The sequence below is a fragment of the Mustela nigripes genome, chromosome 2 (genome assembly GCF_022355385.1).
Source record: "Mustela nigripes isolate SB6536 chromosome 2, MUSNIG.SB6536, whole genome shotgun sequence".
In the NCBI taxonomy this organism is placed as follows: domain Eukaryota; kingdom Metazoa; phylum Chordata; class Mammalia; order Carnivora; family Mustelidae; genus Mustela; species Mustela nigripes.
The window spans coordinates 218250993-218276468 of record NC_081558.1 but is presented as its reverse complement, the minus strand read 5'-3'; the positions used below and the strand labels follow the sequence as shown (position 1 = coordinate 218276468).

At 53.6% G+C, this 25476-nt stretch overlaps 1 protein-coding gene across 2 annotated transcripts in view; it reads right to left on the bottom strand.

The window, feature by feature from the left end:
* ADARB1 (adenosine deaminase RNA specific B1) overlaps window positions 1-25476 on the bottom strand; it is a 75927-nt gene that overhangs the window by 4032 nt on the left and 46419 nt on the right. Inside the window, exons 8-9 of one of the 2 annotated variants that reach the window (XM_059392508.1) lie at window positions 17640-17821; window positions 351-485 (exon numbers count right to left, since the gene is read on the bottom strand). In XM_059392508.1, coding sequence (XP_059248491.1) covers window positions 351-485; window positions 17640-17821 — 317 coding nt within the window. Of the gene's footprint in view, window positions 1-306; window positions 486-17639; window positions 17822-25476 lie in introns of both variants that reach the window. The other variant, XM_059392509.1, reaches the window with a different exon arrangement.

Genomic DNA, 25476 nt, shown 5'->3' with positions numbered 1-25476 from the left:
TCGACCAGAGGAGGATTTATCTGGGGAAACGGACTCCGCCCTCCAGCAGGAAAGAGGCCCAGAGCCTTCTAAGGGCTTCGGGAGCCCTGGCTCCCCTCCTCCGGGTGGGGCCAGGAAGAGGCGTCCGGGGGTACGGGGCGGGGTGGGAGGAGCTGCGGGGAGGCTGTACTGGGGGGATCCGGGGCCACACGCTCAGGCTGGAGGAGAAGACCCCGGAAGGCTGGGGAGTTGCTGTGCGGGCAGCGCGGGGCGTCGGGGGGGCGGCTGCGGGGGGGGGGGGGCGCTGCGGGAAGGAGGGGCCGGTACCTTGCCGTGCACACGCATCCAGCGACAGTACAAGGCGTGCTTACACAGGCGGGACGCACGGCCCAGCTCGTCCTTCCCTGTCGTGGCGTTGATGACCTCGATGGCCGCGTCGCCCACCGTCCAGTTGACGCTAAAGTTGGGCGCCTTCCCCGGCTGCCGCGCTTCCGCGTTGCTGATGCCTGGAGCGGAGAGACACGGGTGACCAGGAGCCCAGGGCACGCCCAGCGGTGTGTGCGGCCCAGGCGCACTCACCCCTGCCCAGTGCCACCTGCTGCCGCCCAGGAGCGGCCTTGACGGTGCTCGGGAGGTGGGCCGGGCCCGCAGACACCAGAGCCTGTCGGACCTCACAGCACCTCTGAGCACCCTCGGGATCAACAGCTCCAAGCGCGGGCGCACGAGCCCCTTCTGGGGCTGAGTCGGTCCCGAAGGTTGTTCGGGTGGGGGCGGCCCTCACGCTCACGCCCCGAGCGCCCCACACGCCAGGGGCGGGGCACGGCCAGGCTACCCCCTTGCACGCATGTACCCGAGGCGCGCGGAAGCAGACTTAAGCAGCGCAGCACGGTTTCTTGCGAGCTCCGCGGGGCTCCCACGCCGGTTCCTTCGCTCCATCTCTGCTCTGCGCCACTGTGAGCCCCCCCACCCCGGACAGGGAGCCGACACCACAGGTGAGCCAGCAGGAAAGCTTCATCGTGGAGAAGCCCCAGTTCTTCAGGCAAAGCAGCCCCCGGTGTCAGAGCCGGGTGAAAAGTCCTCCTTATGAGTCACCCGTGTCTGGGACGGCTGCCGCGCCCGACAGCCCTCGGCCAGGAGGCTGAGTGCTCCCGTGGCTGCACTCAGGCCGCTGGGAGCCCCGGCCCTCTCCTGCAGGCTCCTCTGCTCCTCTCCGCAAGGCTGGCCACGGCCGGTGCCAGCTCGAGCCGACCGCGTGCCTGGGAAGCTCCTCCCGCAGCCCGTGCAACGCCCCGGGGGCCGCCTTGTGACCCGCTTCTGAGGAAGAAGTCAGGATTGTGGTCGCCACTTTCTCGTGCCGGCCCCCGGGCAGTGAGCGCTTCTCCTTCCTAGAGGCTTCTTCACTGACCTCTCACAGCCCACGAGGGCACGGCCTCAGGGCTGTTCACAAAGGGCGCACACCCGTCACCAGCGTCCCAGCAGCCGGTCACCGGCCAGGGCCCACGTGTCTGGGGGCTCTCCTGCCTCACAACCGGTCCTGCCCCACGCGGGTCATGGCACTGACCCCAGCACGCTGGCCGGGGCTGCCCGCTGGGAGCCTTACCTCTGTGGGGCCATTCACACACACAAACTCCCGTACGCCGCACCTTCGCTCGAGGTCGCGTGTGTGAGTCACACACCCCGCGACAGAGCTGCCGCCCACCCCCCTTTGCACCCGGGACCCTGCTGGGGGACAGGCCACTGGAGGATTCCTCACTCTGTTGTTGTTCTAGCACTTGGCTATTCTGAAGAGTGTGTGTGAGCATTCCTGACCACGCGTCGGTGCCACAGGGCCAGGTGTCTGACGGAGGCACACCAGGCGTGCAACGGCTGCGTGTACACGCAATGTCCCACGGAAGCGTTGAAAACACCGGGCAAACCAGGTCATGCCGGCTAGAGACGTTTCTTACTTGGTCGCCTGGAAACGCTACAGGGAGCCACGCAACGGAGCGGCAGTGACCGCTGGGGAGCCGCGCGTGGCCCAGCACTCCGCCGACTCACCGCACCGTTCAAGAAGCCACTTGAAACACAGGAAAATCAACTGAAATTACAAATCGACTCAACAAAATTGCCTTCCTACAAAGAAACCCCACTTGCTCGGACAGTCCCTGAACTTCAGCGCAGGGACGAGCTCCCATTCTCGCGAAGCAGGCGGTCGCACAGGATGCAGGCACCGTCCGCAGCCCGCACGGCTCACGCGGCCCCTGGTACCTGTGGCACTGGCTTCTTTTTCCATTTGTCGAGATTAAACACAATTTTAAAGGTTCTGGGTGGGGTATCACTCACAGCTTTTGGTTAGATTTTGATAAAACCCCGTCCTGTCAGTAAGCGAAGGGCCATGAGAAGCCAGATTAAAGGGAACCACAGCCCGTGGGCCGTCGGCAGTGAGACACATGGCCTGCCTACGGCTCTATCCCAGCACAAAAAGAATCAGGAAGACAGGGCCAGAATCTGTTTTTTTAAAGGCTTTAAGCCAATGCTGATCTTGCTGAGACAGGAAATGCGACGTGTGTGGCCAGCCTCCCTGGGACGGCATGGCGGCAGGGCTCAACCGGACACCCCAGTCACGTGCCCTCCATCACAGGGCTGTGGGTCCCCATACACAAGCTCCCCGGCCGGCCACAGCAGACGGGCCGCGGACAGCACAGTTCTGGTGTGCCACACAGCCCGCAGGCCCCCAGTCAGGGCTCGTGGGGGGGGAGCAGCCCTCTGTGGGCACAGCCGTGCAGCGACTTCTCCTGCAGCCCAAGCCACCTTTCCCGTCAGACTTCCCCTTTCATCTGCCCTGCTGCTCGGAGCTCACACTTCCCGAGGAAAGCACTTTTCCTTCTACCCTCTGTCTCTGCTGTCCAGGGAACGCAGACCAAGACCTGGAGATGTCATTCCAACTTCCACCCAAAACCAGCCCTGGATGACCGGCTGGCTCAGATGACCAGGTGCACAATCAGGGCTACACTGCAAACACCTCTATTTTGGAAGGGGAACACAGAAAGGACCGGTGTTTAAGAATGGGCATTCTGTGATTTAAATATAGGGTCAGACTTTCATTTCTGGGTGAGACGGAGTAAGAGCTGCCGGATTTACCCTCCTTGCTAACATAGTAGCAAACCAGAAAAAATACACCAAATACCATCTTCAAGACCCTGGACATTAGGCAAGGAAGGGCAGTGGTTTCTGAGAGACAGGAGACCTATGAGGTGAACCCCATGAGTGCTCCAGGCTGCGGTCCCGACAGCGTCCAGGCAGCAGTGTGGAAAGAAGGAGCCGAGGCAGAGCCTGCAGACCCCCTGAACAGAGAGCTCAGGAAACTAAGGTGGCCGGGTGGTGGCCAGGAGGGTGCAGAGGCCAGAGAGCTGCAGAGGGTCCCCTGAGCGTCAGCGGAGGGCAGATAAGAGCACACACGCTGCTCAACACTGGGCAAGAACTGCCAGAAAGGGCCAGAGAACGTGCCCGATGGTCACATAGAGACATGAAGAGTTTAGGTACACACTTGAAGTCATCAACCACCACACAAAAAGATCTAGAATAGAAAAAAGATGAGTGAACTTAAGGATACAATAACAAACTATTCAAAATGAAACACACAGGAAAGAGATGGGGAAAAAGAAAACCCAGCAAATCAGTGCACTGTTAGACAAGTTTGTCAGCCTGACACACATGTGACTCAGTTCCGGAAGGAGGGGAGGCAGAGGGGGTACAGAAAACACGAAGAAAAAATTAGACAAATGTTCTGAGATCAGTAAACGCACAGATCTAAGAATCTCAACGAAGCCCAAGCATGAGAAATGTGCAGAAGGCGACACCAGCACATCGTGACCAACTGCTCCACGCCGGTGCGCAGAGGAAGCGTCAAGCCCAGGCAGAGGAACGGCACCACATACGGAGGGACAAAGATGAGGCGGCAGATTTCTTACTGCAAATAGTGCTCACAGCACGACAGGGAGCAACATCTTCAAAGTGCTAAAAGGAGAAGAAAAGAAAACACTGCCATTTCAGCAAAAATATATTTGCCCAGAAATATATATTTTAAAAAGGAATGCAAACTAAAGGCTTTTCCAGACACACTGAAGCTGAAAGAATTCATCACCAGAAGACTCGCACCACAAAAAAGTAAAAGGAAGTCCTTCAGGCAGGGGGACATGGTAACAGAGAGAAATGAGGGTCTACTTAGGGGAATGAAGAGCACCAGAAGTGGCAAATCTCTTTAAAAGCTAATTGGTTGTCAACATAACACTGTTTATCAACTATACTGGATTAAAATTAAAAAATTAAAAAGAAAAGCTAATTGGCTGTTGAAACAAAAGTAATAGTACAGTATGAGATTGTTACCATATGCAAATGTTAAATGTACAACAATATCAGAAACACCAGGAGAGGAGAAATGGAAGATTCTTATACATAAGTGCTATAATATCACTTGAGGACAGACTGTGATAAGTTAAGCATGAATGCTGTAAAACCCTAAAACAATCACTAAATTAACAAAACAAAAAGGTATAGCCAAAGGTCAAGAAGGAGTTAAAATGGAATCATAAGACATAATTAATATAAAGAGAAAAAGAATAAGGGAGGGACAAAGATAATATAGAACAAATAAAAAATAAGTGCCAAGATGACAGATTTAAACCTCACTATATCAATACCACAATAAATGTAAATGCTCTAAGCACCCTAATGAAAAGGCAGAGACTGTCAGTCGGGGAGAGGGAAAAAGCAGATCCAAACATGCCGACTACAAGAAACATATTTTAAATATTAAAAAATGTAAAACAATTTAAAAATCAAAGGGTGTTAAAAGATACACTATGCTAGTATTAATTGAAAGAAAAGAGAGGATCTACTAATACCAGACAAAAGAGGTTTCTGAGTGAAGAACAGTAACAGAGATAAAGATCATTTTATAATGACAAAGGAGGCCGATTTATTAGAAGGAACCCACAATCCTAATCACAGAACTACAAAGTACAAGAAGTAAAAACTGATAAAAACCTTGAGAAATACACAAAAGCACAATTATAGTCAAGAGATTTTCCATCTTTTTCTCTCAGTAACTGACAGACCCAGCAGAAGATCAGTAAAGTCATAAAAGACACACACAACACAATCAACCGACTCACACACCACTCTTCACAAACAGCAGGGATACACTCTTTTCAAGTTTTCATGGAACGCCAACAAACATCACATCCTGGTCTGTAAAATAAACATAAATTTAAAGGACTTAAGTTAGAAAATGAAACTAAATTAGAAATGAACAACAAAATCACCTCTGCAAAGTCCCCTAGTATTTTGAAACTAAATAGCAGACTTCTACATAGCACACAGGACAAAGTGTTTCAAAAGGAGTGAAAGCAGTAACACAACATGTCAAAATTTGTGAAATGTTATGAAAGAAAGAAAGGTCTCAAAACAACGGCATCAGCTAGTACCTTAAAAACTGAAATAAAAAGAGCAACTGATAACAAAGTAAGCAAAAATTGTAAGATCAGAGCAGAAATTGGTTTGTTTTTTAAAAGATTATTATGTATTAATTTATTTATTTGAGAGAGAGAGAGAGAGAGAAAGAGCTTGAGACGGGAGAAGGTCAGAGGGAGAAGCCGACTCCCCATGGAGCCGGGAGCCCGATGCGGGACTCGATCCTGGGACTTTAGGATCCTGACCGGAACGTATGGCAGTCGCTTAACCAACTGAGCCACCCAGGCACCCAGAAATTATTTTTTAAAAGAAGCCAGAAAACTGAAAAACAAACAAACCCCAAAACCCATAAAACCAAAAGCTGGTTCTCTAGAGGAAAATGAAACTGACAGACCTCTAGGTAGACGGATGAGGAAAGAGAAGACACGGAGCAGCGGAATCGGGAAGGAAAGGCGCGGCGTCCCCGGAGGCGCTCAGCTGTTACCAGAATAATAAAGGGACGTCATGAACACTTCCAAGCCAATAAATTTGACAACTTAGGAGCAACAGACAAATGTTCCTGAGAGACACGGATTACCAAAGTTCACTGAAGAAAACAGAAACAGACTCACACAATTCGCCGTATCTATCCTGTTACAGATCATGAATACGTGGACACCTTCTCACAGAGAAAACCTCAGGCAAGATGGCTTCGCACTGGTGAGTTCTACCAATGTTTAAGAAAAAACGGGTATCGAATCTAAACCAGTTCTTCCAGAAAACTGAAGAGGAGGAAATGGTTCTCTGCTCATTTTATGGGGCCAGTGTTACCTCGATGCCAAAAACCTGACAGATACTCAAAGACAGCTACAGACCAACACCACCACAGGCCGCTGGACCAGAGATACAAACATTCTAAGCAAAATTATAGCACATTTCAGAAGATGAATATATAACGACTACACAAGGTTTATCCCAGGAACACAAGGTTTAGTTAAATAACTCAATGTCACCATGTCCCGAACGAAACATTAACAAACTAAAAAAGAACCAAATGATCAGCTCCACTGAGAGTAGAAAAAAATGCCTGACAAAATCCACCATTCATTCCTGATGAAAGACCCCTTCGCAAACTAGCGATCGAAGGCCCCTTAAGCGGAGAGAGGCATCTGTATACCCCACAGCTGGCCACGCTTACCGGAGAGAGGCTGACCCTCTCCCAGTGACCGCACACAAGACCCTGTGTGTGCTCGGTGCCGTGCTCCACGGTCTCCTGGAGGCCCGGCTGGGTGCCACAGGGGAGGGAAGAACTCACGGGCATCTTGACTACAAGGAAGACCTGAAACATACACATCTCGGCCATCTACAAAGAAAATTCGATGAAATTCATAAAATAGCTATTGAAACTAATATCTCTCTATATCAGAAATGAACTGGAGTCTGAAACAGAAATATAACATTTAAAGCAGCGTCAAAAGAACAAAACAGTTAAAGATGAACCCGACAAAAGACGTGTCAGATGCGCACACTGAGAAGGGCAGAGCATGGCTGAGAAATGTGAGCGGCTAACAGAGTGGAGGGTGTCTGTGCTCGTCCCCGAAAGGTTCAAAGTCCTTAAGATGTCAGTTTTCCCTGAGCCGATCTGCATGTTCAAAGCAAACTTAATCAAAATCCAAACAGGGTTTTATGTAAAGCTGAGAAACTGGTTATGAAATTGCTATGGGGGCACCTGTGTGGCTCAGTCACTCAGCACCAGGTCTTGACTTCGGCTCAGGTCATGGTTTCGGGGTCCCGAGATCGAGCCCCGTGTCAGCCCCACGTCATGCTCCACACTCAGCACCAAGCAAAGTGCTCTTGCCTCTCTCCCTCTGCTTCCCACCTCCCTCACGCTCTCAAATAAATCAAATCTCTAAAATCGCTATGAAATGCAGAAAGGGCCCACGTAGCCAAAACCGCTTCGAGAAGGAAGTAGAAAGTCGGGATCCAATTCCCCTGATTTCAAGACTCACAAGACTAGTAGTCATGGCGGTGTGATCCTGGTATGCAGACAGACAGACAGTCTGGAGGTTCCTTTACCCTACGACCCAGAAACTGCACTACCTATGACCCGAAGGAGCCCCTGCCCCCAAAGTTCACAGCAGCGACGTCCACAACAGCCGAACTGCGGGAAGAGCCCGGACGTCCGTCGGCAGATGCACGGACAGAGAGACGGGGTTCGTCTACACAACAGAATGTGACTCGGCCATCAGAAAGGGAGACGTCCTGCCCTTGGCATCGGCGTGGATGGAACCGGAGGGGACTGTGCTGAGCGAAGTCGGTCCGTCAGAGAAAGACAATTCTACGATCTCACTCATATGTGGGGTTTAAGAAACAAAACAGAATCATAGGAGAAAAAGGGTAAAATAAGAGAAGATGAAGTCAGAGAGAGAAACAAACCACAAGACAAATCTCTTATCTCTAGGAAACAGAGGGCGGTGGGGGATGGGGGGCATTCAGGAGGGCATTCAGGAGGGCACGAGCACTGATGGGATGAGCACTGGGTGCTGCATGCCGCTGGTGACTCCCTGACCTCCACCTCTGGAACTAATAATACACTGCATGCTAACTAAAATCAATTTAAGTTAAATTAAATCAAAATTTTTTTAAAAAGACAGTAGGGGCACCTGGGTGGCTCAGCTGGTTGAACAGCTGCCTTCGGCTCAGGTCCTAAGATCCTAAGATCCTGGAATTGAGGCCCACATCAGGCTCCTAGCTCAGTGGGGAGCCTGCTTCTCCCTCTGCCGGCCACTTGTGCTCATTTTCTCCCTCTGATTAAAAAAAAAAAAGACAAAAAGATCAATGGAAGATACTAGTATCCAGAAACAGACCTCCATGTGTGTTTGCAAATGGATTTTTAATAAAGATGCAGAAGAACTCAGTGGGGAAAGGGTGACCTTTCCCACAGACGGCGCCGGTTGACGGGGATATGCTAAACAAATGAACACGGGCTCAGGAGGGAGGTAGTCCCAAGCTGAAACACTGAGCTGTAGATTTTCTAAGAACACAACAGAGGAGAAAATCTCCGTGACACTGACTTAGGTCCACAGTTTTTAGATGGAACATCAAAAACATGACTTAACAAAGAAAAGTTGATAAATAAGATTTTACCAAAACTAGAATTATTTGGTCTCTGAAAGCCACGGCTAAGAGAATGGAAAGAAAAACATTTTCAAATCATGGATCTGATGAAGATCTTATATCCAGAACACGTAAGGAACCCTCCGATTAAGCAACTCAGTAAGAAATGAGGAAAGCTTTGATCGGTCCGCTGAAGACAGCACACGGAGAGCGAGAGCACACGAACAGACGCGCAACTTCCTCGGTCTTGGGGAAATGCAAATTAAAAGCCCACGGAGACCCCCCTCCACCCGTCGGAAACCCGGAGGGGCTCCTTACACGGCACTGGCGAGAATGAGCACAGACGGAGGCTCACACGGCCCCGGGGGCGTGTGCAGGGGCACAACCCCTCCGGAAAGGTGTGACGGCGTCGGAGAAACACGACCTGCACCTGTCTTCAGACAGACTCTTCACACCGCTCGGTACCCCCCGAAGAGGAGCGGCACGGCATGTCCGTGCAATGGCGTGTAGCGAGCGTTCTAGGCGCTTCCTTTGTAGCAGTAAAAGACTGGACACACCCCAAATGTCATCAACGGTCGGACGGACACACAAGCTGTGGTCCGTCCGCACAACCCATCATGACTTAGCCTGATAAACTCCACAAACGGATGAATCCGAGAACCGTCATTCTGAATGAAATACGCCAGACAAAACAGTACGTATCTCACAATTTTTGTAAAATCCTAGAAAATGCAAACCACTCTCCACTGGCAGAGTGCCGATCCATGGTTGCCTGGGGCGGGACGCAGGAAGGGCCACGGGGGGGGGGGGGGGCTGGGTACCCTCCCTGCGGGGAGGGCTGCAGGCAAACAGAGTTCAACACTCACCAAACTGTATCTTTTAAATACACGGTTTATGCCAATCATACTTCAGTGAAGCCGAGAAAGAACACCGCAAGGTAATTTAAAAAGAAAAAATACTGTTCTCATTAAAAAGTGACACTTGCTCATTGCGGGACATTTCAAAAATTTCCACAAACCTGAACGATCAAGCTACAACCCACAGAGTCTTAAGCCGACAGAAGCTTCTATCCAAGAAGCTTTGAAGTGTGAGCGCACGTTTGTCCCGCCCCTGAGACCGGACTGGGTAGGTTTGTGTGCGGGGGGCGGGGGGTGGCCTTGGCCACCAGAAACTCCTGAAGACTCTACAAAGGTTCTTACATCCCCTCCGCCAAGAATTCTTCCTTCCAGATGAGAATCGCCACTTTAATCCCCACCCTTCGGCCCGCGCATCCGCGCTCGAGAGGACAGGGGCGCGGCATGCCCCGCGGGCTCGCTTCTGGACCGCGCCGATCCCGATCCTCTCGCCGTCCACTCACAGCCGAGCGGTATGACAGCTGTAAAACCAGGCTACACTTCGACTTCTGGGTCTGTCACTAAACTCGATTCCTAGTGTTTCACTCAGAAGTTTTGCATCTTTAGTCGTAGGTGATGCTGCCTGTGATTTTCTTTTTATTCGTGCCTCTCTGTCCAGTTTTGGCATTAGGTCAACTGTTCTTTCCTATGACCTGGAAAGTTTATACAGAGGTGGAATGATGTGTTTTTTGGCAGACTGATTAAACTCTGAACATACTGGAAGGTAATGTGTTGATAATATTTTCCAAGTCTTTGCTGGAAATTTCCTTTGCCAGATTTCTGCATTTCCTTTGGGGTACATTTTGGCAATTTACAACTCACTTGTCCTTTTGTTCTTGCTGTTGAGATTTCCAAATTTATCAGTCTTAGAGTTGAATAAAGAATTATTTTAAAATTCTGCGGCCGCCTCCATATCGGTAGGTGCCGTGAATCCTACCATTACTTTTGTTTTGCCTGACATTACGACTTTTCTCTGTCTCTCTCACGGTTCTTTCAAATCAGCACGTCTACTTTTACTGACGGCCTGTCATCTGGTTCCTTGCTCCGTCCCTCCCCTTTGCTTTCTGCGTGTCGGATTTTCTTCCCTCCTCCCGCAGTCAGCGTCTTACTCAGCTCTGCTGCAGTTCTCCTTCTCAGTTCGGGGCCGAATGCTTAGCTCATTGTTTTTCATTCATTCACTCGGGGCTGTGCACGATTCTGCCGAATAAAACTGTGGCTCTGTCTCATCATTTTTGATGTGTGTATTCTAGGCATCCAGTTTAAGGACTGGGTTCTTCTCTGATTGAAGAATTACTGCCGAGAGTCTAACCTCCCAGTGGCTGAGGACTTTTGGTTTCAATATCAACTTTTTAGAGCTAACTTTGAGTTTTGAGGTCTGCAGTAAGAGGAGGTCACCTGTACAGTTAATGAGTCCGGATTTAATTACCTGTGACCGTGACTGTGTGAGGCCCGGCAGAGCTGAGTAGTGTGACAGACTTGAGAAGACAGTGTTCATCCTGTTACTACGTCCAAACGACTTCAAGGAGACCATTTCAAGCATCCACTTGGAACGGACTCTGTCCCATCTCACACCAAGTCCTCAAAACCATGCCAGGGCTAGGTTAGAACCTGGCAGTGGTGCTCATTCTGAGCCCCGAGGCCTGACGACCAGGGCGGATGGGGTAACCCTGGTCCGACGGCAGGAGAAGGCCGCACGCTGGCGCCCTCAGTGCGGCGGGGAAACAGAAGTACATTCCCCGCTCCGCCACTCTTTGTGCTACTTTGTGTTGTGCATTCTTTGTTCCTCAGAGGCTAGAAGATGTCCTCACACGGCGGGGAGATGCTGATTTCACCCGGCAAACACCCTCCCGGACCAAAGCAATGTCTAATCTGGGTGCCAGGGGCAACTCAACGGGACACATGACATCGGCCACCGCAGCACAGCAGTTCACCCCTCCTTGCCTAAAGAGCTTTTTGTGTTTCCTGGAGTTGCCATTCTCCTTTTTTTTTTTTTTTTTTAACTGTTCACTGAGAAACATTTACTTTCACATTATTGCAAAGACCATTTACGATACTTACGGTAGTTTCTTTGGCTATGTTAAAATGCATTCACTTTTTCCGGAAGAAAACATTCTTTTTAGAGTTCTCTGATAGGATTCTCCATTCTAATGTGGAACTGTTACAATTTAGTCTTGCTGACAACTTATCTATTTCACTGTATTCTTAGATTTACAAAGTATTCTTTCTTGGATTTCACATTTCTCTCTCTCTTAGATGCCTTTTTCATTTTGCTAGAGTATCTTTACTTTTTTTTCTCAAACAAATATATATATTGGAAAGAAACCCTCTGAACCCTTGAATATCTGAAAATTATCACTTTGTCCTAATGCTTAATATTTGGTTAAATAAGAAATTCCACAAAAACCATTTTCTCGTCAGCGCTGGCTTCCAGTGTCCCTGGTAAGTGTTACATAAACCGGATACTCACTCTAGTTAATTTGGAAGCTTTCAGCACCTTCTCTTTATCTCTCCGCTGGTCTGAAATTTGTAAGGATGTGCTAGGAATGGATTTTTAAAAATTAATTCTGCTCACGACCCAGCGCGTTCTTTCCATTGCGGTACTCGTGCGTTTCTTCAGCACCCCCAATTTTCTTCTGTCATCTCCTCCTCTGCTTTCGGTTTCCGAAATGCCGCCAGAGGGACACCGGATTAGCTCTCCACATCTCCTGACTCTTTACATTTAATGCTTTCCTGCTCCGATTTCCAGAGACACATGTGACGTACCTTCCTCCGCTCACAAGAATGACAGTCTGGGGGTGAGTTTTGTTCTGCTCGCTCCTTGTCCCAACCCAGAGCACTGCCTATGACACACGTAACTGGTGCATCTGTTGGATGCCTTCTAGACCTTCAGACTGACACCGGCTTCCCACACTCACAGAGTGCTCGGTGTCGACGCCCAAGGTTGGCTCTTTGTATTCTCTTCTATGCCCGGAGTTAGGACTGTTTCTCCTGTTGTTCGATTTTCTCCTACAGAACATTCACGTTTGTGCTGTTTATTTTCCTCAAATGATCATGGCTATTCATTCATGTTTGTGAATAAAAATTCCGGTTGATTACTTTGGGTGGCCGGCGTGGTTTCTTCCACCTGTTACATAAACCGGATACTGTTTCCTGCCTGTGTGTGTGACCGGACGGAGAGCCTAGAGGGAAGCCGCGTCCAGCCAGGACCCACATCACCTTCGAGACCAGGACTCCAGAGGTCCAGCCCAGTCACTGCTTGGCTGCCGGGATGGTCAGGGGACACTAACCACTTACAAAGCAGCCCCACCACGGGTGAGACTGCCTCAGAGGAAATAGGTGGCCTCTCCCTACAGATGTCGCAAGACTATGGGACATCAAGGCACCGTTAGGAGTTAGACATAGTCCTGATACCACCTTTTTCTCATTTTACCGAGTCTCTGTTATCAGGAACCCATACCTTATCCTCTGGAGTTCTGCCAGGGTCCCTGGGTCTTTGACAGGGTTACTAGCACACCTGTCCTCTCTCTGGCACCCGCCTGGCATGCAGGTTCCTCCAGGCCACTGAGCTCATCAAAGGGCACGGCCTTTCAAGTAGACAGAATCAGGGAGGGTCTCCTGGGGGTCCTGAGTGGAGGTGGGGACCTGTTTAGCAACAATTGGTGGGGAATCTCTACCATAATGGAATGGAATCTTTCACGAAGAAATGGATAATGCTTATATTTAGAATTCCATTACCTGTTTACAATAAGATCAAAATAAAGGATTATTTTTAATGATACTTAAACCTTAGAATTACAACATTTCACATATTAAAACTAGAGTTAACTGAGAAAAATAAGACTTTAAAGTACAACTTGTTTTTATATTTTCAGCTAAATAAAGTGCCATCTTTAGCAAGAATGGAGAAAATAAGGCAAAAAGAAATAGCTAGCCTGAAGGTTCAATGCAAACCATATGCCTTTTCTGGGGCGGAAAAGCTCTCAAATGGTCACAAGAGTGTATGTATGTCTATGAGTCCCCGGGGCCAACACCACCGTGGGGACAGACACTAATGAGGAGCTCCTCTTTCTGGGGCCACGGAGCGAGAACTAGGGTAATGAGTCAATCATGGGCCGTGGTGCAGAAACCAATAAAAGCAGGAGCAGCTCGGCTGGTAATGGGCGCCCCCCCCGCCCCCCGCCGCTGTGAATGAGGTGTGCTGAATCCGAACTCTCAGAGCCAAACTACAGACTGGGAGCTGGCCTGACGACTGACACCGTGAGCCACTGAGAGCTCTGGGGGCAGTGGTGTGGCCGCATTCCCTTCCTCAGACTGTTTTCTACTGTTCCTCACACACTGATGGGGCCTCAGAACTGACGTCCGGATGGAACGGGTGGTGACAGATATTTAGGGCCATGAGGGGTTCCTGTTACAGAAACTGTTTCCCACTTGCTGGTTGACCAGAAAAATGTAGAGTTTACAATCTCGGTGGAGGTGGCCTCTGTTCTGCAAACAGCCCACAACCCACGAAGGCGTCCGTACAGACACCGAGCATGTGGCCTCCCGCAGCAATGCCCCCAAGCCTCGGCCTGTGTCTGCAGACGTTTCGGCTGGCAGCAGAGCACCTGCAAGATGGTCATTCTGATTTTTGTTAAGGAAGGTGACTCCTGAGCGGACAGGGAAGTGAATGAAGCCACGGGGCAGTGAAGCTCAGGCTCCTCCTGGCCTGGGCACCGCCTCGTCTTCCTGGGTGGCCACTGACCCTGGCCACATCCATTCACACCAGCACCTCTGGCCAAACAACACTTCTTCTTGGAACCGGGCCTTGGGGTTTTAAGCACTGACTCCGGGGAAGAGCCCGGGCGCTCTAGCCGAGAGACGAGCATGACGCCGGCGGCCGGGGCTGGGGGAGAGCCCGTCACACAGACCCGGGGCACAGGCAGGATCCTCACCGGACTCTGCAGACCACGTCCACAGGACTTAAGAGTTTAGAAGACACGGGCAGGTTGTCTCGGTGGCCTCCCACCGGAAGCTGCCGTCACCGGGTTCCCTGTAGGCCCTGGGGTCATCCAACGTGAGCACTTGCTGCTACCAGGGGCTGAGCTCCCGTCCGGAAACTCTGGCCGAGGCCGTTTCAGCCCCTTGCACCTGCTTCTGCCTGGAAAACACCCTCCTCACCCGCCGCCTGTCACACAGGCCCTCTCTTGTGCTCTGGGCGAAAGGCAGACGTGGGCTCCTCCGACCACGGTGAATGGGGACGTGGCTTTCCACCGGCGAAGGTGCGCACGTCTCGCCCAGCAGGCCAGCAGCGCCCCTGCTTTCTTTCTGCCACGCGTCCCAGAGGCCCCCATGGACTGGATTCACGGGAACCTACTCACTCCTGGCGTTGCCAATGGTCATGCCCTGTGTCCACGCTGATGGCGCAGCCGGCCACGACCCCAGGGCCTTGGGAAGGTTCAGACCATGGTCCTTTCTTCCCGAGGTCGCTGCGTGCACCTGGAGGGCAGCCCGGGCCGGCACAGAAGCTCAGACTCGGGGGCAGACAGGTGGGAGCCAGAAGTGTTCTGCAGCTCGCAGGGGCCAGATTGGAAATGAATCCGGAAAGAAGATCCAAGAGCTCAAGAGGCTTCCACGTCCGAAACGTCAGGGAAGGTGTCACGGGCGTGCCCGTGGCCCCATGGAAGCAGCTCGCCACCGAGAAGTGCTTTCTTCTCGTAAAAATCTATTTTCTGTGCTGAGAGGAAAATGACTCATCTGTCCTCAGTGGCACCAAGGACGCCAGCCCAGAGTGACACTTTCTGCTGAAGTCCGCCTGGGTCTGCTCTGGTCTCTGCGGAACAGGCCGTTCCCTGTGCGGCGCTGACGGCCACCCCGTCCGTCCCCGAGATGCCGTGGACCTCGGTGCTGCCGCACTGTCCATCTCCCTGAACCCAGGCACCCTCTGCGAGACAACGGGAGGTGACGGGCAGGACGAACACCCGGAACTTTAACAAATGCACGCACACCCCGAGGGCAACAGCTCCAGCACCCGGCTGTTCCACCGCCCAGGTCCCTTGTTCAACACGAGGCTTCCCTCGCAAGCAAGCCTGCAGGGCTTGACTGTGGGGCCCACCTCACAGGAGTGTGACCTCCCAAACGTATGACGTCAACAGTCTCTGCTCTAGACTCCCCGTGCTTGAGTCCTTCTGTCCGGGACCACACATGCCACGTCGTCAGCCCAGACTGCGGGGCGGGCCATGGGCCCACGGAGCGGTGGCCGCACCCCCTCCTGCAGTGCTGGTGCCCCCAGTGCGCTGCCCCTGCCGGCCATGCCAGGACGCCAGGGCCTGACGACGTCTCCAGAGCTGCTTGCTGCACAGACCTGAGGTAAAGCAGCAGCACAGCCTCCAAATTCAGCCTTGCCCAAGGTAAACTGCCACAAGGAGTCTGCGTTCTGAGACGGACTTCGCCGGCAGAGTGGCGCTGCCCAGAGGCCCAGCGTCTGAGGAACACTGTGCCTCCCGAACCCCGGGGCTGCCCTCGGATTTCACTGACGGGTCGTGCGGGCACCGGCCCGGCCCCGTCACGGGGAAGACCAGGAGCCCGGACTGTGCAAGCCGCCGATGAGGCCCAGCAGCCGGCCACCCAGCCCCTCGGGAGGCCCTCGGCACCCACGGGCTCCGTCCACCAAAGCACCCGGGAGCGGGAGCAACGCCGGGAGACAGCGAAGAGCAGACAGTTACTTTGTGACAGACCTGGTCTCTCCAACGAGACACACAGGACGACGTCACGGTCTCCGTCTCGCAAACGCTGTTTTCACCACCTTTTCACAAGTACGTGCACACCTCACGCACGCTGTGGGAAGAACACTCCTGACTGTCACAAATGAGTTTCCTTCCAGTGTCTTAGAACATCCCCTCGGCAACAGGACCCTGGGCACAGTCCTGGCCAACACGGCGCTGGTCAGGCCATGCCCGAGCACCCATCCTGTGCCCGGCGTCGCAGATGGCCGGCCGCTGAAATGGAACAGACCGCAGAGGCCCCGGGGGAAAGTGATTTTCTGCATCATGGGAAATGCGCGTCCTACCCCACGACAGGATACTGACGCGTGTCCCCTCTCCCCGGGGCAGGCTCCGTGCATGCAGACACCCGGGGCCCTCGCCATCAAGTTTTAGCAGAGTCAGCACTTTTTCATAAAAGATCAAGGTTAAAGTCAGGAAGCCATAAAATGTGATCAGAAACAACCACTGGTTTTCTCCATTTTGCCTAACTTATGTGCTCTAACAGACGTGCCTTCAACTCAAACACCGTGCTGCTCTCCTCCAGCGAAGGGCGAGCCGGCAGCCAGCACCGCAACCAGGAGCGTGCACACGACGCCAAAACACACGTGTTAGTTTGGGGTTACGGTTTTAGCTCTGAGCGTTAAAAAAGTGAGTAAAATGATATTTTCAAAAGAATAAAAATACCTTAATTGTGTCCCTTAAAGAGGGGTGAACTGAGAAGTTAGGACCCTTGCACTCGAGAGCTCTACTCCCCTCACCGGTCACCACTGAGCTGCTAAAGGGAACACAGCAAACAAGTCAGTGACCACAGGCCAGGACCGGCCACCGCCGCGTCGCTGCCTGTCCCGGGGGCGCACACCTCCATCCCCAGCCTCCCTCTGCAGGAGGCACTCGCATCCCTGAGTCTCTCCGTCTGGCACGGGACGTGAATACGTAGAAGGCAAAGAAAGATGGTGGGTGCCGAGTCTGCGCTGTGATCTATCTACAAAGGCTTTCGGTCAGTACAGAGAGGAACGAGGACCTGTCAGTGGCCCAGAGGCCCCGAGACACAGCCTCCCACTCTCCGCTCGGACAGAGAAGAGATTCCCTACGGCGTTTTCACAGGTGAGACCCCGATGCGGCCCGGCCGGGTCACGGGAACACGGAGCCTGAGAGCCCAACGCAGCTCGGTCACAGTCACAGGACACCGACAGCTGCGCGGCCCAGCCCGGCCACAGGAACATGGAGCCTGAGAGCCGGACACGGCCCGGTCACGGTCACGGGACACCGACGCAGCTGCGTGGCCCAGTCACGGTCACAGTCATGGGAACACAGAGCGTGAGTGCCCGACGCGGCCAGGTCACAGTCACAGTCATGGGAACACAGAGCGTGAGAGCCCGACGCAGCCCGGTCACAGTCACGGGAACAAGGACCATGAGAGCCCAATACGGTCCGGTCACGGTCACGGACACCGACGCAGCCACGCGGCGCAGGCACTTGCCGCTGAGCAGGGGCTTGTTGAGCACGTAGAGCGGGGGCAGGTCCTCTATGCCGCAGAGCCGCTGGTACATGGCCCTGGAGAGGTGGTCGCCGTGGTAGAGGCTGCCCAGGATGATACTGGAGAAGTAGATGGGCTCCACGAAGATGCTGAGCAGGGACCCCTGCACGCCCACCACGTTCCACCTGTGGGCAGAGGGGGCACACTGTGAGTGGAGGGGCTCCGTGCCGGGGGACGCCACAGCCCTGCGCGGCCCTGCACCTGCACACAGACGTCCTTCCCGGCGAGCGGACCGCACAACCGGGAAGAGGCGGCACCCAGAAGTGACACAGAGCGAACCCTGCTCAGCGCTTCTTCGGGACTGTGCAATGGCCTCTGGCCACTCTATCTCCTGGGACGCATTCCTGAGGCTCAGTGCTGGGAAGGGGTCCACGAGCCACATTTCCTGGGAGAAAAACCAAAAGAGCACATACATTTTTCTTACTTCCAAGAAAAGCAATGGCAAAGGAGATCTTGAAAACCTCCAGCTGGCTGCTTCCTGCTCCCTGGTGACAACGTTTGACGTGTGGGAGGAGGCTAGGACGGGAGGGGAGGGCGAGCTCCCCGCCGCCCTGGGCCACGAGTCATGGCGCCATTCCCGCCGCTGGCAACCTAGGCCTTCTGCTCCCGCGCGGCTGCCCGCTCCCCAGCAGGCCCCTCCTCCTTCCGGAGTCCCACAGACAGCAAGAAGCCCGTGGTGCTGGGTGCCAAGGCCACGGCGCCAGGGAAGGCCCCGCCCCGTGTTCCTGGGGCCGGGGGGCTGTCGGGACCGAGGCCACGCAGGAGCAAGGCAGACACAGGATCGAGAGCCTCAAGGGAGGTGAGAGCGACTGGAGGGAAAGCAGGATTCCAAGAACAGGACGCGGGGGGGCGGACCTCAGGGAAGGCTCCGAGGGCAGCCCTGACGCTCAGGCCCAGGGGGGGACCCCTGAGGCGGATGGAGGGACCCAGTCAGACCCTGGAGGGCCGCAGTGGCAGCGGGAGGAAGACCAGGGGAAGGCAGGCCAGGGCCAACCTGAGCAGCCGGAGAGCCTCAGGGAGCCACGAAGGACTCTGGGCCAGGCAGTAGCAGCACGGGATTTCACGGGAAGATTTCTGGAGACGACTCCCCTCCATGCTGCTCTGGGAGGCAGGAGCCACCGGGGGAGGCTGCTGGGGGCCGCCATGGCGGCAGCACGCGTCAGAACTGAGCGGGGACAGGAAGGGAGGCCCGCGGGCTCAGGTTCGGGGTGAGGGTCTGGGCAGGCTGTGGGGGTGGGGCTGAGGTGCCGAGCCCCTCTCCGGCCCCTGCGCTGCCCTCACCGCGAGGCCACTGTGGCTGCACCGTGCTTGCCCTTCGGGCCCAAGTCCAGTGGCCCCCTTGGCCCTTGTAGGAAGGGGCAGAGGGCAGTGCCCAGTGGGTCCACACTGGCAACCGGTGGTGGCACAGGGCCCACTGCCCACACTCCTGACCCACCCAGCTCCATGCTCCGCACTGGGGCCAGAGCTGCAGAGTCACGGTGGGCGGCTAGCAGAGCTGGGGACGCCCCGTCAGAACGGACCCAGGAGGCCCCATCTTGCCACGGCCCCTATTGGACCACAGATCTCAAGTCCCAGGTCCCCACCTGTTTCGCCGCTGTCTCCCACCAGCAGTGGCCCGTCCCAGGAGAGCCGCCGTGGGACCCTGTGAACACAGGCCAGGCCAGGCCACTCCTGTGCACAAACCCTCCAGCACTGCCATCTTCCCCCTGGAAATCACGGGCATTTCAAAGGCCCCTCCACCCCATCTGGCCTGGCTTTCCCTCCCCTGCCCTTCCCCTCCTGGGCGTAGGCCACAGGGTAAGGGGGCTTCTGGCCACGCCCTCCAGCCTGGGGCCCGTCCCCTGTCCCCAGCAGCCTCCGGGCCACAGTGCTTGCCCGGAGCCCGTCCCCAGCAGCCTCGTCCCCAGCAGCCTCCGGGCCACAGTGCTTGCACCTCTCAGTCTCTGCAGGAGGTCCCTCTCCGGGGGTGGGGGGAGGGCTTCCACCTGCCACAGCTGTGGACGTCCCAGCAACCCCTGCCCCCGGGGGGCTCTAATCCTCATTATCTGTCTCCACTCCCACCCCCGGTGTGCAAGCTCCAGGACGGACGCACAGGCTTCGTCTCCCTCACTGAGACCGCGGGGCACCGGAACCGCGTCCCTAATAAAACCTGCTGAAGGGATGTACCCCAGTCCACATGTTCCTCCCACCCCCTGGAAAGGAAGTTCAAACACAGACTTTCCCGTCTTCCAAGAAAAAGTGTGAAATGGCTCCACGCTAACAAAAACCACAGGGCCCCCTTCTTATGTAAATCCAAGACTCTATGGGGGTTTAGACAGTCTCCAAGTGGAATTCAGCTTCCCAGGGCAAACCCTGAGGCGTGATCCTGCAAAACCCTGCGTCTGTGCCGAGTCAGTAATTCTGAACACATGCTCCGTGAAGAATTCTAGCAGCCACGATGGCTCTGGAGGCCCCGGGCGGGACACGTGGGACGCCAGCACTTCTGCAGATGGGCTCTGCCAACGCGCCTCACAGAGCATGGGGAGGGCGGGGAGCGCAGAGGCAGCTGGGCTCCCTATGTCGCCAAGCAAACCTCTGCAAAGACTCGGGCCAGTGTGCCCACCCACCTATGCCTTGGGGCCGGCTCAACCCCCCTGAGGGCGCCAGGATCCGCAGCACAGAGCTGGCTATACTAGGAAGAACCCGCGGGATCCGCAGCACAGAGAGGGCTATACTATATACTATATACTATATACTATATACTATATATATACTATATGGCCGTACTGCCCTGCTCCCCACCCTGGGCCGCCTCTGAGTCTGCCCGCCCAGCAGAGTGGAGGGCACCCGCCTCAGGGAGGGGGTCCGTGCTTCCTCCCCCCTTCCCTCCACGCAGCTGAGGGCACAGAGGCTATGGTCACGGGAACAGAGCCCCCACTCCTTCTGGACAGGACTGCGTCTCCCCGGGCCCCGTGGCTACCCTCTCATCACAGGCCCCCACCAGAGAGACGGCACCTGGTGACCCCCAGCTGCAGGGCCGCTCCTGCCTCCCCACGCCCAGCCTGCCCACTGCCCCGATTCTGTGTTCTTCTGTCCTAACAGGGACGTCTGTGGCACAGGGCGATGGCCCTCTGTAAGGGACACAGGCCCCTCACCTTCCAGAGGGGCCACCCGGGATGCTCTCACTCCCTCGGGGCAGGGACAGCACCGCAGCCAGCTGGCAACACCCTGGCCGCCACAGCATTTCTGAGCGACCTTCTAGCCGCCCGGCCCGTGCTGCTCCCTTCAAGCCTACCTGTGTCTATGCTGCTGAGGTGACCCCAAGAGGGTGGAGGCTGGTCCAGGGGCTGGAGGGCTGGGCCACCCGGCCCCACTCCCGCACCCCCACCCCCACTCCTGGGGAGGGCAGAGGGCTGGAGCTCCCGGCAGGCACCAGTGACCAAGGACTCTTTCTCTGTTGTCTTCCAAAATCATTTCTTGACTGTTTCCTTCTTCCAATGTATTGGGATTTGTTCCTTTGTCACTTAGCAGCTGTGGGGCTTTCTGTGATCTTACAATCATTTTCTAATTTCCACTGTGGTTCCTTCTGGGAGTCACGGAGCTGCGGCTGACATACATACCGCGTGTGCTAAGGCACACACAGGGTAAGGTAAGGTGTGTGCTTGCTTGTTTTGAAGCAAGCTCCAAGCCCAGCGCAGGGCCCAGCACAGGGCTCGAACTCACGACCCTGAGATCGAGACCTGAGCTGAGACCAAGAGTCGGGCCCTTAACCAAGCCTGAGCCACCCAGATGTCCCAAGAGGTGATCTGTGTGTGTTCTCTTCAGACCATCACCCCCAAAGCCCTCTCAGACCTTGTCCTATGCCTGCTCTGCTGCCCCCCCACCTCGGGCCCCTCCCTGGGCAACCCCGGGCTGCTTTCTGTCGTGGGGGTTGGTGCGCACTCTTTAGGAGGTCTGTAAATGGAACCAACCGGCACACACTCCTGTCTGGTTTCTCTCACTTTGCATCATCCTTCTGAGCGTTAGCCGAGGTGCACAGGGCAGCACTGTTCACTCTTATTTTCCCCAAGGAGTAGCCCACGGCACGGACACACCAGCACGCGTTCATCTACCTCCCTACAGACGGCCGTCTGGGTTGTTCACACTTCTGACTACAAGGACAGCCGCTAGGCACACGCATGTGCGACTCTGGACGTGCGCTAGGCACATCTTTAACTTTTAAGACACCGCTGAACTCTGCACGGGTGGTTGTGCCGTCCGTATGACCACCCTCGGTGGCTAAGGGCACGGGTCCCCGGCATCGCAGTCCACACCGCATCCGCTCAGAGTTCTGGTGGGTGTGTTTTGTGTCTCGCATGCGTTCCCAGTGAGGACGGGGCTGATGGTCCTCTTGATGTCTTCTTTGATGAAGTGTCCTGAGATGGAATATTTTGCCCATTTTAAAATTGCTTTTCCCCCATGTTGAGTTTTGAGGGTCTAAAGTTTAATAATGCAAACAGGCACTTTATCAGATACCTGATTTGTGAATATTTTCTCCCAGTCAGTGACTTTACTTCTTATTCTTTCAATGGTGTGTTTAAAAGAGTTTGGGGCACCTGGGTGGCACAGTCGTTTAAGCCTCTGCCTTTGGCTCAGGTCATGGTCTCAGGGTCCTGGGATCGAGCCCCACGTCAGGCTCCCTGCTTAGCGGGGAGCCTGCTCCCCTCTTTCCCACTCCTCTTGCTTGTGCTCCCTCTCTTGCTGTCTTTCTCTCTCTATCACATAAATAAACAAAATCTTTCTTAAAAATTAAAAATATACAAGAGAAATCATTTTAATGTGATGAAGTTGAGTGCTTTTGGCATATTGTGCAAGACGGCGCCTACCACAACCGAGTGTCACTGCTTCCTTCTACAGCTCCTACACATCTCAGTCTGCGATCCACCTGGGGTTAACCTTGGTATTTGTGCAGAACATGAAGTTCATGTGTTTGTTTTTACTTCCGGACGTCCAGTTTTCCCAGAACTACTGGTTAAATAAAAAGACTTTTTCGACACTGAATTAACACTGCACCTTGGTCAAAAGTCAGTGCGACTAACATGGAACAAGTGGAATTTGAAATTATAGCACATAAATCCACTTACATTACTGACACCAACAATTAAATACTTAGGCATAAATCTAACAAAACACATACGAGACCTATATGAGGAATACTACAAAACTCTGATAAAAGAATCCGAGAGAGAAGCGGGAGAGGTATCCCATGTCCATGGACAGGTATACCCAACAAGGTCCGGATGTCGGCTCCTCCAACTCCACACAGATTCGACGAGGCTCAGTCAAAGGATTCCGCAGGTACTGACAAACGGATTCTGAAGTTCAAGTGGAGGCAAAAGACCCAGAGAAGCCAACACGGACAGCACAGGAGGAGAACAAGGCTGAGCCAAGACCGCGGCTTCATGACTGACTACAAAGCTACAGCAACGGTGATGCTGTGATTCCTGAGAACTGCATCTGGCCTGACGTATACTTGGTCTCCATTCCTGCTTCCCGGCTCATGGCTCCGAAAACCCTTGGGATTTCCCGAGTGAGGAGAGCACTTAGAGGTGTCTTTTGCTACGTGAATGAGGGAAGTTTTAGAAAGCACTTGAGGACAAGGGTGGAACCTCTAGTCCCATCCCCCAATCTCCAAGGAGCAGAGAGGGGCTAGACACTGAGGTAATCACCAGTGGCCAATGATTTGGGGCCTGGCTGGTTCAGCTGGTAGAGCATGTGCCTCCTGATCTTGGGGTCATGAGTTTGAACCCAACGTTGGGTGTAAAGATTACCTAAGAAATTAAAAAAAAAATTTTTTTTAAATCACCAATGGCCAATGATTTAATGAACTGTGCCTGTGTAACGAGGCTTCCATAAAACCCCAAAGGACAGAGCCTGAAGCTTCCAGGCTGGTGGACACGGGGATGTGATGAGAGCAGAGCCCCTGGAGAGGGCTGGTAAGCTCCCTCCCGAGGCCTCACGCGACCCTCTCCCTGTGACCCGCCCTCTGCGTCTCTTCATCTGGCTGCTCTGAGTTAATCCTTTTCTTTTCTTTTTTTTAAAGATTTTATTTATTTGACAGAGAGAGATCACGAATAGGCAAAGAGGCAGGCAGAGAGAGAGGAGGAAGCAGGTTCCCTGCTGAGTAGAGAGCCGATGTGGGGCTCGATCCCAGGACCCTGAGACCATGACCTGAGCCGAAGGCAGAGGCTTCACCCACTGAGCCACCCAGGCGCCCCTGAGTTAATCCTTTTCGAATAAGCTGGTGATTAATGAGGAAAACGTTTCTCTGAGATCTGCGAGCTGCTCCAGCAAGTTAATCGGACCCAAGGAGGAGGGCCTTGAGACCCCCAACTTATAGCTGGCGGGTCAGAAGCACAGGCGAATTGCGGGACACCCAACGGGTGCTGGGGATTCCTTGTTAGACGTGAGGGACCGACCCCTCCCCCAAACAACGGAACTGGATTCAAAATCCAACGGAACTGGATTCAAAATCCAACGGTACGACAGTATAGTGCGGCAGAACAGCAGACAAAGGAGTCCCGGCAACAGAACAAAGTCCAAAGACAGACCCGCAGAGATGCAGTTAACGATCCTTGATGAAGACACAGAGGCCACACCAGGAGGCAACCAGAGCGTCTTCAGCAAGGGTGGCCCAACAACCGCGCAGCCACGTGCAAACACGGATCCTGACACAGACTTAACGCCCCTCCCGATTCACTCACAGCGGGTCAGAGACCTAAACGTAGAATGCAAAACTGGAAAACTCCTAGAAAAGAGTTCAGGAGACAATCTGGATGACCCTAGGTCTGGTGATGAGTTTTCAAAACACCAGAAAGGCACAACCCATGAAAGAAACACCGACAGGCTGGACTGCCTTAAAATTCAAGACTTCGGTTAAACACAGTATCCACAGAATGAGAAGACAGGGCACCGAAAATTCTGCAAAAGGTACGTCTGATAAAGGACTGTTATTTAAAATATACGGAAAAAACTCTTAAAACCCCAAAAGAAAACAAACTACCCTATTAACAAATGGGTGAAAGGTCTTAACAGACAGCTCACCATGTTTGTAGTTTTTGTGAGCTAACTTGAGCGTGAGTGGCCGTGGTGAGCGTGAGTGAGCAAGGATCTCCGGGAGACCCGCTCTCAGTCCTTCGGGGCAAATACCCAGAAGGGGAATCGCGGGGTCACACGGTCATTGTATGGTTCACTTCTTAAGGAGCCAATATTCCTGGATGGATCGATTGAACTTTATGTTCATTCTTTCCATTTCCACCCATAATTTCACAAGTCCACACAAAATCTAAGCAAGACATCTGGTGACAATTGAGCAGATTCTAAAACATTCTGGGAAGAACAGGGTGCGTAAGAAGCTGCAAAATACCTGGAAGACGGAAGAGCACAAAACAACGGCGACACCAGTCAGGTCGCCAGACGCACCGCAGCGCCAGACGGGCAGACACTGCGGGTCCGTACAGTCACGCCTGACGATGAGCTAACAGGGGTTCAAGGGGCTAGGAACGGACCCATTTCCGTAGGAAGAGAAAGGCCTTCACAGATCACTGAGGAGCACGAGGCCACTAACTTAGTAAAAAGTATCCGGGAAACAGGTTCGCTGTATTCAAATAACAAAGCCAAACTGTTACTTACCGTACAAACTTCTTATGGGCCTGAATTTGAAAGTAAAATGATAAAAGTCTCAGAAAAAGGTACGGGAGAACATTTTTATGTCCTTAATTTGAGAAGGAATTTCTTAAATAAGATCCTGAAAGTGCAAATC